Source organism: Sapajus apella, unplaced genomic scaffold (genome assembly GCF_009761245.1).
Source record: "Sapajus apella isolate SASKATOON/1434 unplaced genomic scaffold, GSC_monkey_1.0 scaffold29, whole genome shotgun sequence".
NCBI classification, from domain to species: domain Eukaryota; kingdom Metazoa; phylum Chordata; class Mammalia; order Primates; family Cebidae; genus Sapajus; species Sapajus apella.
The window spans coordinates 20,619,869-20,635,514 of NW_022436969.1; the positions used below are offsets into that span (position 1 = coordinate 20,619,869).

Sequence of the window (15,646 nt, forward strand, 5' to 3'; positions counted from 1 at the left end):
GCTGTGGGTTTGTCATAAATAGTTCTTACCATTTTGAGATACATTCCATCAGTACCTAGCTTATTGAGAGTTTTTTGCATGAAGGGGTGTTGAATTTTATAGAAGGCCTTTTCTGTACCTATTGAGATAATCATGTGGTTTTTGTCATTGGTTCTGTTTATGTGATGGATTACATTTATAGATTTGCATATGTTGAACCAGCCTTGCATCCCAGGGATGAAGCCTACTTGATCATGGTGGATAAGCTTTTTGATGGTTGGATTCTGTTTGCCGGTATTTTACTGAGGATTTCACATCAATGTTCATCAGGGATATTGGCCTGAAATTTTCTTTTTCTATTGTGTCTGCTGGGTTTTGGTATCAGGATGATGATGTTGGCCTCATAAAATGAGTTAGGGAGGAGTCTCTTTTTTTCTATTGTTTGGGATAGTTTCGGAAGGAATGGACCAGCTCCTCTTTGTACTGGGAGGTATCAGTCTTAATCCGGAGGGGTAAGAAGCTTGAAGGCTGTTGCAGGAGTCCGGGAGTGAATCAAGTGTCAGTGCTTGGTTTTCACGAATTGGTGGTGCCTAGCGTTTTATGTAGCAGCAGCCAAAAGTTTGTGGCTCTTGATTTCATAATTATAGATTTACATGCAATTAATAAGCGTGACAATTCAAACAGCAGAGGTTGCCATTTCAGAATAAGTGGTTGTTCTCAGAAAGGAATCTCATCTGAGGGATCAATTTCCCAGGAAGTAAATGGAACCAATTGCCGGGTGTGAGCACCTCTCTGATATCAACCATACAAATGAGTATACAACGAAACACTGCCAGGCCCACAGGTAGGGTTTTACTGTACTTTATTTCAGATTCTGGACTCATAATTGGGTTTATTCTAATGTCTCCTCAGCAGTCAGTAATTTGAGCCCCTTTCTTTACTGTTAAAGCAGCAGCGGCTGTATCTTCAGAGCCTGAGACGGCTATAAGTAATTTGAGCTCTGCAATGTGAAACCAGAAAGCACTAATAGTACTTGTGTTCTAGAAATTTGACTTTTTTTTTAAAGAAGAAATTTAGGCTGGTGTGGTGGCTTATGCCTATAATCCCAGCCCTTTAGGAGGCTGAGGCAGGAGGATTGTTTGAGCCTGGGAATTTGTGTTAGCCTGGCCCACATTGCAAGAACTTGTCTCTGCAGAAAAACCCCAGCATTTAAAAATAGCTGGGTCTGGTGGTGCACACTTGTAGTCTCAGCTACTGGGAAGGCTGAAGCGAGAGGATCACTTGAGCCCAGGAGTTTGAGGCTGCAGTGAGCTATGATTGCACCACTGCACTCCAGCCTGGGTGACAGAGCAAGACCCTCCCTCTTAAAAAAAGGGGGAGAAATGTACACTTGGCGGGGAAGTTGATATAACCTAGTAAGAGCTGTAATAGGTTTTCACTAGGACTCAATGAGTTTGGTTCTGACTCTTAACACCAGCTATATGACCTTGAGGAAGTCACACAGTTTCCTCTTTAGCAAAATGAGGGGACTGGACAAGATGGCCTGTGGTATTCTGAAAATCTTATGAAATGGAAGATTATATACATACATGGGTTTCCATCAGTGTGGCCCTAAAGACAGGCCTCTCTGGTCCTGTCTCTCTTCCAAGGCCCTTTCACCCAGTAGGCTTCATTCTTTTTTCTGCGTTCCCCCTTTGTGTCTTCACCTGCTACAGTCACGATGCCCCTGGCACTTTCCTTGTGTGTGTGTGTCACAGCCCCAGTGATGTTCCTGCAGGGAAGGGTAAGTCCCAGGGCCGAGTGACGCCTTAGCCTGGCTCCTGGCTGGCCTCAGCAAACCGCGGGCAGGGTGTGCCCCTGGTGGCCAGCCGAGGAACAGCACCCACCCCTGGAGGTCGGGAGCTGCATCCACTTGAACAGTCGGTCCCAAGTCAGTGGCCAGAGAGGATTCAATGGTGGCGTTCTTTGTAGAAATGTTTCCTTTTCCGAGACAAACTAAAACTTTGCCTATCCTTTTGTCCTGTTATTTCTTTTCTATCAAATGTCTAAGAGTCTACATTTGACAGTGCATTATAAAAGAGGCGAGAGTTAAAATGTTTTAAAATAAACAGTGACTTGTTTCACTGAAAAATCAATGCTTAAATCTAAATTTGAGCAGACTTGCTGCTGTAACTATTTAGACAAGCTGGAGTTGTCGCTTGAGCCCTTTGTAGAGGATGATGAGTAGAGCCGAGCATTGAGCACTGTCAGGTGGCATTTTCCTTTTCCACCTTCAAGGGCATTTTGGGGCTGGCCTTGCAGGATTTGTTTGTTGGCTGCTTTGAGACTTGCGTCCGTTGTTTTGAGCACATCCCTTGGGAGAGTATACGATACATTCCAAAGGGGTGCTCTCCAGAGCAGTGCCCCCACTGAGAAGATGCACCCTCAGTCCTGTGCCCCAGGCACCGGAGGGAACTGAGAAACCGTGCGCAGCCTAAGGAGGAAGTCTGTGGGGCAGACAGGAACCGGGAGAGGTTTCTCGCTGGGTGATAGGGTAAGCCTGGATATCAAGGAAGGAAGAAAAGGAGCAAATCGAGGTGTTGTCTCCCGAGCTTGGGGGGGCTACAGGTGGGGCAGCCCTGCCTCACCATTTGTGTGCTGGTCCTCCTGCCGTGTGCCTTGCTCTGCTCGGGAACTCCTGGAGGCCAGGGAGGGTGGAACAGTATCTCCCTGTCAATGGGGTCTAGCTTCCTGTTGGCATGGGAAAGGGAGGGTTTGGGAAACGCTGTTGAGCGAGTGAAGAATGAATGAATGAATGAACGAACGAATGAATGGAAGAGCCCTGAGAAAGAGAATTCCTAAACTGTAATGGAGAAAGGTAGAAATGAGCGGAGTTGGTGTTGCGGAGAGGTCCCCACCCCGCCTACTTGGCAGTTTGTAGGAATCGGTTGGCCTCATGAAAGTGTGCTGCCTGCTGCGAGGGACATTTTCCTAATCTTCAAGGGCAGGGCAGGGCAGGGCAGGGCGTCACGGTTTCTCAGTGTTCAGTTTCTCTGGGGTTACATGGGCTAAAGTCGGGCAAGGATCTGCTCCTCCATAGGAGGTCTTAGAAATGACTGAGATGAAAAGAGTTGTGGTCCGGGGGACTGTGAGAGAACATGAGCCAGAAGCCATACTTGAGGTGCAGCTCAGAGATAGAAGTAGCATCGATTGGCGTCGCATGAGCTGATGTTTTAATTCTGCCATCGCCTCTTTGAACTCTGTGCATTGATTGCACACTGCAGATAAACAGCAGCTTTGGTACCGTGTTTGTTAGGGCTCAGAGTCAGTGCAGGCTGCTCTCCTTGGGAGGCAAGACCTTCTAGAGAGGGATTTTCGGATGAGTATTAAAAACCAAGTCCCCTGTTGTCCCAGATTTGCTGGAATTGTTCCCCAAAAACAGGGCTGAGAAGGAGTAAAAATAATTCTGATTGCCAGCTGGTATTTCAAATCCCATTTCATGTTTAGTGTCTGAAGAAAACCACATTTCTCTGAATTTCAGCATTTTGTCCTCGACCTTTTGGCTTTCAAAGTTACACCTTTGATGTAAGAGAATAAAATCAACTGTTTTCCTTCCCTCGATAAATGACTTGTTTCCCTTTTGTTTATTGTTTGTAGAATGCCTCCATGATCCTCTCAAGTGGGAACATGTTGACAATGGCACTGTGTTAATAAGACCTCGGTCCCGGGTTCTCCGCCCTCCCTGCCTCTCTCAGAACAGCAGGCATTAGCAACTGAGGGCAGGTGCTTTTCTCTACTTTCTTATACTTTTGGTTAACTCCCTGACTTTATTTTCTAACTCTTTGAAATTTTAATTTCTACTATCATATTTTTAATTATTTTTTTGAGACAGGGTCTCACTCTGTCACCCAGGCCGAATGCAGTGATGCAATCATAGCTCACTGCACCCTTGAACTCCCAGCCTCAAGCAATCTTCCTGCCTCAGTTTCCCAAGTAGCTGGGACTACAGGCTCATGTCACCACACCTGGCTAATTTTTACTTTTTTTTTTTGTAGAGTCAGGGGTCTTGCTATGTTGCCCAGGCTGGTCTTATACTCCTAGCCTCAAGTGTTCATCCTGCTTTGACCTCCCAGAGTGCTGGGGTTACAGGTGTGAGCCACTACACCTAGACACATTTTAAATTTCTAAAAGGTCGGTCATATTCTCTGAATGATCTCTTAAAATAGCATCCTGCTCTTTTGTGTGTGTGTGTGGAGGGGGGAAGCATATGAATGTCTGGCATTTCTTAGTGAGTGTTTATATTGAAAAAATTAAAATGTAAGTTGAAAGCTCTGTTTGTATTGGGGCTTATCAACTGCTGCACACATGGCCTTTGGTTAGGGGACCCAAAATATCAGGAACTCGAGAGCTTTTTTTCCTCTTACCTAAAGGGGCTCCCCCACTGCTTCTGTGTAGGCTTATGCAGCTCAGGGTGAACGGCACCCGGCCACTCCTTTAGCTGTGCCTGATGTCCCCAAGCCCAGCTCTGTCTGCTGCAGGCTTCCTAGAGAGTAAAGGTCTGACCCTGGTTATGTGGCCTGGGGCTCCAGGGTAGGTTGTTGTGTAGCCTTTCGACTGATCTGTTTTCAACCATGCCCTCCAATTCTTGATGTCTTCTGAGGTTCTGCGGCATGAGTTGACCTGCTTCTTTATTGGCTTCTCTCCCTGCCGGCACTTCGGTTTCGGCTTTTTCATTCTCAGGGACCACTTGTCCTCTTGAATTTTGTTGATACCACTTGTCTGGTGTTATCTCTCCTCCTATCTCTTTGACCTTGTGAATTTGTGTCTGTTATTTCTTAAACCACTTTACAAAGGTTTTGGAAGGGAGTGGATGTAAATGCATGTCTTCAATTTCCAGTGTGTAATTGGATTCTTGTCCTAATCAGCTTTAAATAATTATTTAAGAGTGAAAGATTTGAGACAAGACCATTATATAATTAAGCAAAATTTGGAAGTTATTACCCAACCATCAGATTCTAAAAAGAAAATGTTAGAAATGTGGAAATTAGAATTAGTAGGTTTTATAGGGTGACACCCAGAGAAACAGATTACGTGTCTTTTGAATGCAAGGTTTTGAACAGAATGAATTCTATTTCTGCCAAAACAATGTGGTATGTTCACATACTTCTTCTCTAGACCCCTCCCAAGATTTCCAAATTTCTGAAAATACATCCATGGAGAACATGTTCATTTTGGTTAAATATTGTATATATGTCAGGCATGTTTCTGAAACTTATTTTTACCATACTTTTTTCTTTCTATGAAAGCAATACAATTTTATTGTAGAAAATATTGGTAAGAAATAGACGAAAATATTCTCCCCCTCCCCCTCCCAGTCCCATCAACCAGAAATAGCCAGTCCTGCCCTCTGGTTATCTATGAGAGTTGCCATCCTTCATCTTCATAGTTATGTCCTCATTTCTTTTCTAGGACACTGGGGTTGGGAAATCAAGCATTGTGTGTCGATTTGTCCAGGATCACTTTGACCACAACATCAGCCCTACTATTGGGTAAGTTCCTGTATGTCGTTCTACTTCACGTTGCTTCCTTTCACAGCATCGGAATGGTCACTCTGTCTGTGCCTGAGCCCTCAGGCAGGACCACAGTTTTCATCCCAGCCAGTGAGAATCAATCCCAGCTGGAGACCGACAGAAATTCAAGGACTTCTGAATATGGGTCCAGGCTTACTGTCCCTGTCAGTCATTTTTTTCGTAGTCACCCTTCCTTATGCTACCTCCCAAGGTCATTTCCTTGATCTCTGAGAACATTATTCTGCAAATCTTGTCAGCATTATTCCCAGACGGAAGACGATATGCAGAGCAAAGCCCTGATAATTCTGCTTTAAGTTGCCTGATAGTAAACCCTGGAAATGCCATCAGTACCTCAGTGCTGTCTGGAAAGTCTGTGGAGCAGATTGACTTTCCTTTTCTGGAATTATCTTTTTTTTCCCCCTTGAGACTAAGTCTTGCTCTATCATGTTGCCCAGGCTGGAGCGCAATGGGGCCATCTTGGCTCACTGCAACCTCCACCTCCCGGGATCAAGCAAGTCTCCTGCCTCAGCCTCTGAGTAGCTAGGATTACAGGTGTGCACTACCATGCCCAGCTGTATTTTTGTATTTATAGTAGAGGTGGGGTTTCACCATGTTGGTCAGGTTGGTCTCGAACTCCTGACCTAAAGCAATCCACCTGCCTCGGCCTCCCAAAGTGTTCGGATTACAGGCATGAGTCACTGTACCTGGCCCCTTTTCTGGAATTATCTAATGCCAGCGTTTCCACTCCCATGCATGGGGTGGGGTGGAGGTGCATTATCAAATTCTCCTGACCTTGGGATGCACAATTGTTTTCCTCTTCATCTCCCCTTTCCAAGGAGCTCGTTGGCCACATGTGCTTTTTCTCTGCTGTTTGGCAAGTGCTTGCTTTTTCACTCTTAGAACTTGGCCTTGCTTATTTTTCACCCTGAGGATATCATGTCTTTTAGGCAAGCTTTTGCTGTCCTCAGAAGGGAAAGAATGTGTCTGTATGTTTTGGGAAATCTGTAGGATTGTTGAGGATGGGAGACTATCAGAAGAGGAGAAAATTCATGGTGGGAAATAAGTAGTGCTCAAGAGTACTTGGCTGATAGGCCAGCGGTTGGAACTGTGTAGCTGAGAAAACCCACATTTTCTTGTTTAAAAATGACTTAAAGAAACATATTCATGAAAATATCAAGAATTAGGAAAGGTCTGAGATTTTACCCTAATTATAGCCTGCAACTTGTTGATAAGTTAGCAGTTGTAACTTTGTTAGCCTGACTGTTTCAGGGATGCTGGCAGACGACAAAAGACCCCTGGGTCAGAGACAGAGGCAGTAGCAATTGCCAGAGTTTTGCATTTTGCATTGGTTTCCTTGGTCCAAATTTCCATAGGGTGACATGAGAATCAGACACCTCACATGCAGGGGGTTATGTTATGGGAGAGGAACCCTGAGCTGAGGGAATCCATGTCTTCTACATGGGGCGGTGAGAACGTTGGTCCTCAGCTCTAGAGGGAGACTCTCCTCTCCAAGGATCTAGAGGGAGACTCTCCCCTCCCAGGATCTAGAGGGAGACTCTCCCCTCCAAGGATGTTTGCTATGCAGGTTGAGCATCCCTTATCCCAAAACCTGAAATCCAGAATACTCCCAAATCTGAAACTTTTGAGTGCCTGCATGAAGCTCAAAGGTCGTACTCAAAATGCTCATTGGAATATTTCATATTTTGGAATTTCAGCTTTAGGCTATTCAACTGGGTACGTATAATGCAATTGTTGAAAAATTTTAAAAAATCCAACTGGCCGAGGTGGTTAACACCTGTAATTCTAGCTGTTTGGGAGGCCGAGGTGGGCGGACCACATGAGGTCAGGAGTTCAAGACCAGCCCGGCCAATGTGGTAAAACCCCATCTTTACTAAAAATACAAAAATTAGCCAGGTATGGTGGCACATGCCTATAGTTCCACCTACTTGGGAGGCTGAGGCAAGAGAAGGTGTTGATTGCAGTGAGCCGAGATTGCACCACTGCACTCCAGCCTGGGCAATAGAGCGAAACTCCATCTAAAAAAAAAATCCCAAATTCAAAACACTCTGGTACTAAACATTTTGGATAAGGGATACTCAGCCTGTACAAGCATCCTTGAAAACACAATCCGGAAAAAACTGTGTTTGCTTGCAAGATGTGCATGATGTGAGAGACCCTAAAGAGCTGTCTCCCAACATAGGCACTTCTAGGATAGGTTCACTTTTCATGGAGGAAATTCTTTTCACTCTGCTCTGGAATGTATGTTTTTTTCCTGTCTTATTTTTCACTTGGTGGTTTTTTTTTTTTTCTGATAATGAAAAGCAGAACTGATAAGAATGATTATGAAGTATGGTTTCAGAAGATAGAAGAGAGATTTGTGCCTTCTTTCTAAACTTTCGTTTAAAAAAATTTTTTAAATAACAAATCTGTATTCCTTTTGTAATGATCTTTTTTAAAAGTAAAAAGACAATTTTTACTTTTAAAAAAAAGCAAATTTGCAGGGTGAGTACATTAAAAAAAAAAAAGCATAAGTGTTAAGCATAGGTATAGGCATGATACATAGGATAGTTAGGTCATTTTGGTCATAGTCATTTGGTCAAAGAGAGTTGCTGTATCAGTCCAGATTCAAGGGAGAGAGACACAGGCCACCTCATGGTGGGAGGAGCTGCACATGCGTAGAGGGAGGGTGGGGGGGTGGGGGGTGGGGGATGGATCGTTGGTACCATTTTGGAGACAAACACAGTTGACAGTGTTTTTCTAATAAATGTCTTTCGGTGCTTTGGGGTTTTAAAAAACTTATGTATTACAATTGACCCTTGAACAACTCAGGGATTAAGATTGCTGACCCCTGGATAGTTGAAAAACCACCTATAACTTTTTTTTTTTTTTTGAGAGGGAGTTTTGCTCTGTCTCCCAGACTGGAGTGCATTGGTGCGATCTGGTCTCACTGCAACCTTTGCCTCCTGGGTTCAAGCAGGTTCAAACAATTCTCCTGCCTCAGCCTCCTGAGTAGCTAGGGATTACAAGTGTGTGCTACTATGCTCAGCTAATTTTTATATTTTTAGTAGAGACAGAGTTTCACCATGTTGGCCAGGCTGGTCTCGAACTTTGACCCCAGGTGATCCACCCGCCTTGGCCTCCCAAAGTGCTGGGATTACAGATGTGAGCCACTGCGCCTGGCTCCACTTATAACTTTTGACTCCCCCAAAACTTACCTGCCAACAGCCAGCTGTTGACCTGAAGCCTTACCAAGAACATAGTCAATTCACACATATTTTGTACATGATGTGTATTATATACTGTATTCTTACAATAAAGTAAGCTACATAAAAGAAAACATTACTAAGAAAATCATAAGGAAGAGAAAATACATTTACTATTCATTAAGTGGAGGTGGACCATCATAAAGGTCTTCATCCGCGTCGTCTTCACACGGAGTAGGCTTAGGAGAAGCAGGAAGAGGAGGGGTTGGCCTTGCTGCCTTGAGGGTGGGAGACAGAGGAGATCGACTTAGAAGTGGGCCCATGCCATTCAAACCCAGGTTTCAGGGTCAGCGGTCTGTGGAAACTCTCTGCACTTTCTGCTCAGTTTATTTCTGTAAACGAAAAGTGCTCTAAAAAAGCTGTTATTAGTTTAAAAATTATACCTTAGTTTTAAAAATTATGAAAAATTTTATACTATGCAGAAATATATAAAATAAAAAGTGAAGTCAGAGGATTTTACTAGCTTTTCAATCCCTTATTCTTCAGTTTACATAACCAATATTTAGAGTCCAAAGTTTAACATATTTCTTATAAGCACTATTTAACATATTTCTTATAAGTACTTTCTGTGGACATGCAGGTGTACAAGTAGATAATTTCTAAAAATTAAAATGTATCACACTTTACCTAACAATCCACAACATACATTCCCTGTCCACTTAGGTCCTCCTTGCTCTTTTTCATGGCTGGTTGCCAGCCTCTGGGAAACTGAGTCAGGCTGCCAAGTGATGACTGTTAACTTGTTATTAAGTTGCAGGCTGCAATTAGGGTATAATACAAGTATGCCCTGTGCAATATTTGGGACATGCGTATACTAAAAATTTATTAGTTCTTTATCTGAAATTCAAATTGAGCTGGCATCCTGTATTTTTATTTGCTGAATGTCACAACTCTCACCTCACCCTTCCTTTGGGCTTAAGCCAGGCTGGTTGGGTTTCTGAGTCTTGCAACCAAAGGGACCTCAATAGAAGCAGACAGTTGTGAAATAGGGGCTTAGACAGGTGACTCAACTTTAACTGTGACACAGACAAGATTAAAGTCTAATCCTTTTGATTATAAAAATTCATGTTTGACTAGGCATGGTGGCTCCTGCCTGTAATCCCAGCCCTTTGGGAGGCCGAGGTGGGTGGATCGTTTGAGCCCAGGAGTTCAAGATCAGCTTGAGCAACAGGGTGAAACTCCGTCTCTATATAAAAAAAAATACAAAAATTAATTCAGTGCAGTGGCACGCACCTGTAGTCCTAGCTACTTGAGATGGAGTCTTCTCTGTTGCCCAGGCTGGAGTGCAGTGACATGATCTTGGGTCATTGCAACTTCTACCTTCCAGGTTCAAGCAATTCTCCTGCCTCAGCCTCCCAAGTAGCTGGGACTATAGGCATGCACCACCATGCCCTGCTAATTTTTGTGTTTTTAGTAGAGTCGGAGTTTCACCATGTTGGCCAGGCTGGTCTTGAGCTCCTGACCTCAGGTGATCCTCCCAACTTGGCCTCCCAAAGGAGATTACAGGAGTGAGACGCTGTGCCCAGCCCTGTTCCTATTTCTGCCTCCTTCCTTGCTTTTTCTCTGGAGTCAGTGTCAGGCTCAGCCCCTCCACCCTTGTGTCTTGTCTTGCTGCTGTAATTTAACTTGCCGATTAAAAATTGATGAAAATTTCCCCTCTGGAACTCTGAGAAAATGTTTTAAAACCCCGGTTGCAGAAAAATAAAGCTAGTGGGAACACGTTCTAAATGACACATACAGTTTTCCTGGAAGGTGGCAGAAATGGAAAACTTTTAAAATGTTTGAGTGCTTTTCCAAAAGCTGGTAGATTCGGTGGGCTGAGGAACTGATTTATATTAATAGATTTGTTTTGTTCGGCCTTCACAGTGCTCTAAAGACTTTAAGCCAACAGTGAAGAATCAGAAGACTTTCACGTAATAAACTTGCATTCCTGGCTTCTTTTGAAAAAAATCAGTGGGTTTGGAGCCCTGGTGCCCATTCCCATGTGGCAGGAGCCAGCTGGTGGCGCTCCGCATGGGAGGCCAGGCCTCCCCTGTTCACAGTATTCCTGCTAGGTATTATTACTATTATGTTCCTCAGTATTAACATTCACACCTAGCCCGCTTCACCCATTTATATGTCCTTCCTGGTCTGTAGACATTTCAGTTCCTGGCCCCAGCACTGCCTGCTTGGCAGTAACCCTGCTGGCCACCCCCAAGCCCAGGGTGGTTAGGGGACTTGCCTAGGTGCACACAGCCCGTGAGCAGCACTCTCATGGCTCACACCAAGTGAGTCCACTCTCAAAGCCCGCCCTTGTTCTTCCTACTGGAATCACACGACCTTTCGTAAAAGGCCATAGGCTATAAAATGCCATTGCTTCAGCATTAAAAGAGTTAATTCTTAGGGCCTCTCTGATTCACTCTGAAAAACCTTGGCTCTGCTATTTAAGCAGATTGCATCGACATCTTGAGTGTGTGTGTGTGTATGTGTGTGTCTCCCTTTTATTTCAACTTTTGTAAGGAGATTATGTTACTTCTCTGCCAGATTTTGGTTTCCACAGATAATGAAGTCAGTTTAGCAGGCCAGTGAGCCCCCTCCACCATTTTTGAGGGTAATCTATACAGAAGAAAAGATGCCTGAGGTTCTTGTTTGTTTGGTTGGTTTTTTGAGACAGGGTCTTGCTCTGTCATCCAGGCTGGAGTGCAGTGATGCGATCATGGCTCACTGCAGCCTCTACCTCCCAGGCTTAAGCAATCCTTCTACGTTGGCCTCCTGAGTAGTTGAGACCACAGGTGTGAGCCACCACACCTGGCTATTTTTAAATTTTTGTTTTTAATTAAATTTTTTAATTTTTGTGGAAATGAAGTCTTACTGTATTGTTGCCTACGCTGGGTGAAGTTCTTAAGATCAAAAGCTAGCAAAGACTTAAAATCCAACAACAAACCTCAGTTAACCAAAAAAAAAGCCATGATTGTCATGGTCATCATTTCAAATACTGAGAGTCTTTTTCCTAGTGGCAAGAGATCAGGAGCACAGAGGGATGTGTGTGTGAGGTGTACCTTCCCGCTACTATTAAAGTTGCTCTTCACAGCTCGCTGTGAACCAAGGGGAATTTCACAGGTATCCATTTCCCTATTTGTCCCTGCAAACACCTTCTATTTAATGCAGAGTAGGTATTGGCCCCATTTCCAGAACAGGAAACCAGGGGCTTTATGGGCTGTTTAATTGAGCCTGGCAGCAAGGGCCTCTGCTTCCTCTTCCTGGTTGTACTGCTAGACTTCTTTCACCAGGAACCAAGCAGTCTTCTGAGATTAGGGTTTCCTGCCCTACCTGTACTATGAAGGGGTTGGACTGGATATTTTATATTTTTTCCTAAGATTTTAAAGGCATGAACTTTGTTTTCTAACCCTAAGGGGAATGTTTTAAGGGTCGGGTTGTTGTATTATTTATCCCAGCACCTAGAATATATTGAAGAATAAATGAAAATCTGGCTACCATCAAAAGTGAAAATAAAAACAAAATGCACAAAAACAAAATTTTGATGGAGTTGTCCAATAAAATTTTCAAATGAGTTTATGGAAAAAAAATCCACAAACAGAGTTAAGGGCAAATGTTAAACTGGAAAATATTATTTAAAATATATTACTACAAAAGGTTAGTAGAAAATACTCAAAAAATGAATAAGAGAAGGATGATGACCCCAGTTGAAAAGTGGGCAAAGGTCATGAACTAGAGAAAAGTTCCTTTACAAAGGAAAATACAAGCGAACAATAAATGTTAAAATGATGTTTAAACTTGTGATAAGCATAGTGAATACAAAAAGAGATTTGAAAGATTAATAATGATTGAGGAAAAGGCAGTCTCATACACCACTATGGACATGTAGGTTGGTACAACCTAAGTTTGGCACATGTAGCAAAAGTGGAGTGTATCTATTTCATTTATTTATTTATTTATTTATAGAGACAGAGTCTTGCTGTGTTGCCCAGGCTGGAGTGCAGTGGCACCATCATGGCTCACTGTACCTTTGACCTCCTGGGCTCAAGGGATCCTCCTGCCTCAGCTTCTTGAGTAGCTGGGACTACAGGCACAAGCCACTGCACTTGGCTGCTTTTTTTTCTTTTGTAGAGCAGGGGGTCTCGCTATGTTGCCCAGGCTGTTCTTGAACTCCTGGCCTCAAGGGATCCTCCCACCTTGGCCTCCCAAAGTGCTGAGATTATAGGTGTCAGCCACCATACCCAGCTCTACTTTTTTTTTCTTTTGTTGTCTGGCTCTACTTTTAAAGAATTAAATCTAAAGATATAGTTGTACAGGGACATAAAGATGTAAGTACAAGGATATTCACGGAATCATTATCATAATAGTGAGCCATAGGTAACCAAAATGTCCATCACTCAAGTATTGAATAATTCCGTAACATGGTGTATGATCTTCAGTCATTTTAGATAATATTGATCTATATTCATAGAAATGGAAAGATTTTAGTTGATTTTTTTTTTTTTTTTGAGATGGAGCCTTGCCTTGCCCTGTCACCCAGGCTGGAGTGCAGTGGTGCGATCTCGGCTCACCACAACCTCTGCCTCCTAGGTTCAAGCAATTCTCTTGCCTCAGCCCCCTCTCCAAGTAGCCGGGATTACAGGCATGCACCACCATACCTGGCTAATTTTGTATTTTTAGTAGAGATGGGGTTTTGCCATGTTGGCCAGGCTGGTCTCAAACTCCTGAGCTCAAGTGATCTGCCCACCTTGGCCTCCCAAAGTGCTGGGATTACAGATGTGAGCCACTGCATCCAGCTGATTTTAGATGATACTGATCTATATTCATAGAAATGGAAAGATTTTGAGGATATATAAAGTTGAGGAAAAGCAAAATTTGGGTAGAGTATGATCAATTTTCAGAGTAAAAGTTGTATTAAAATAGTTTCCCACAAACTCGGAAGCAGATCACATGGGGTGGTCACACCACAGTGTGATTGACATAAAAACTGGTATTATTTTGGAAGAAGCCTGAAAGAGGAAGAAGAGGAAAGAAAAAGAGTCAGGAACAGTTCTTACTCAGGGATGCTGGGCTTTCAGGGGTGTGGCTGTAAATTCTCTGAGGATGAGTGGGAATACTTGGACCCTGCACAGTAGCCTCTATAGAGGGACGTGATGTTGGAGAGCTACAAGAACCTGGTCACCATAGCAGGAAATTCTCTTCCTGACCCAACTATTATCTTCATGATGGGGCAAGGGAAAGACTCGTGGACAGTGGAGAGTCAAGTGAAAATAGCAAGAAAGAGAAAAGAGTGGAAACGTATCAAAGGTGTAATCAGAGTGGTGCTGCAGCTCCAACAGAAACACATGGAGAGATCTTATCATGATGGACAGCTTTCATCTGGTAGGATGTCATGATACATATGTCATCTTTTCATATATATATAGGTTTTTACCTATGGTTCCTGGCTTCTGACTCCCAAGCCCTTCTTATAATCTTGGGGTGCTTTAGGCCTTGGAAAATAGAATCGCTGTCTTACCTTCTCCTGTCCTCCTTTTACCTGCCCAAGGCAAGACTCTAATCTGATCTCGAGTCCTTCCAGATAGAGTCCTGCCCCATTCGCTACAGGAGGGAATGCTACACAGAGAGGCCAAGAAGAACCTGAACACACAGGGCTTGCTGGGTTTTGATCATGCACTTTTTGTCCAATCACATATCTACAAGATTGTTAAGAATGTCTATGAAGGCTGGGTGCAGTGGCTCATGCCTGTAATCCCAGCTCTTTGGGAAGCCGAGGTGGGTGGATCACTAGAGGTCAGGGGTTTGAGACCAACCTGACCAACATGGTGAAAACCCTTCTCTACTAAAATTGCAAAAATTAGCCTCGTGTGATGATGCATCCCTGTAATCCCCGCTACTCGGGAGGCTGAAGCAGGAGAATTGCTTGAACCCAGGAGGTGGAGTTTGCAGCGAGCTGAGATCATGCGATTACGTGATTGCACTGCAGCCTGAGCAACAGAGTTAGACTCTGCCTTAAAAAAAAAAAAAAAGAAAAGAAAAAAACAATGAGAATGTCTGTGTTATGAAGCCTCCCACTAAAAACTCAAAAAAAAAAACAGGGTTTGGGAAGCTTCTGGAGACCTGAGGTTCCTGGAGAGTGGTGCCCAGGGAGGGCATGGCGGCTCTGTGTCCCCTTCCCGCTTACCTTTCCCTGTGCATCTCTTCATCTGTATCCTTTACAATATCCTTTATGAGAAACTGGTCACTATAAGCAAGTGTTTCCTTGGGTTCTGTGAGCCGCTGTAGCAAATTAATCAAACCCAAAGAAGGGTCGGTGGGATCCCCAACCTGAAGCCTGTCGATCAGAAGTTCTAGAGGCCCAGACTCGGGACTGGTGTCTGTGGAGGGGCAGTCTTGGAGACTGAGCCCTTAACCTGTGGGATCTGACAGCATTTCCAGGGGGAGAGTGTCAGAATTAAATTGGAGGACGTCTAGTTGGTGCCTGCTGCTGATGGTGGGGAGAAACTGCTACAGATTTGGTCACAGAAGTCCTCTTCTGTGTTGATGGTTGTTGTGGTGTGAGAGCAGAGGAAAAACATGGTTCGAGAGAGTTATCCCGTATACATCTGGCTTCTGGGAACTCTCTGCTTCCTTCTCTCTAAGGGATATCTTTTGTAAATGTGCAATCAAGGAACTATTTTCCAAAAAGAAAAGTAATACAGGAGAAATACTCCACACACTGTCATTGGAAAGACACGAAGTCACGACGTTGGAAACTTTTACTTCAGGGAAATCCAGAAAAATAGACGGTACTTTGAGTGTCAGTGGAGAAGTGAAAGCATTACAAGAGTGCCTAAAAAAATCTCACTAGTAGAAGAGACCAACATGGTAGAAGGGATG

At 43.7% G+C, this 15,646-nt stretch overlaps 1 protein-coding gene across 1 annotated transcript in view; it reads left to right on the forward strand.

Moving 5' to 3' along the window:
• Positions 1–15,646, forward strand: part of RAB31 (RAB31, member RAS oncogene family) — a 151,141-nt gene that overhangs the window by 61,505 nt on the left and 73,990 nt on the right. The window contains exon 2 of the mRNA XM_032293389.1: positions 5,428–5,507. Coding sequence (XP_032149280.1) covers positions 5,428–5,507 — 80 coding nt within the window. The remainder of the gene's footprint in view (positions 1–5,427; positions 5,508–15,646) is intronic.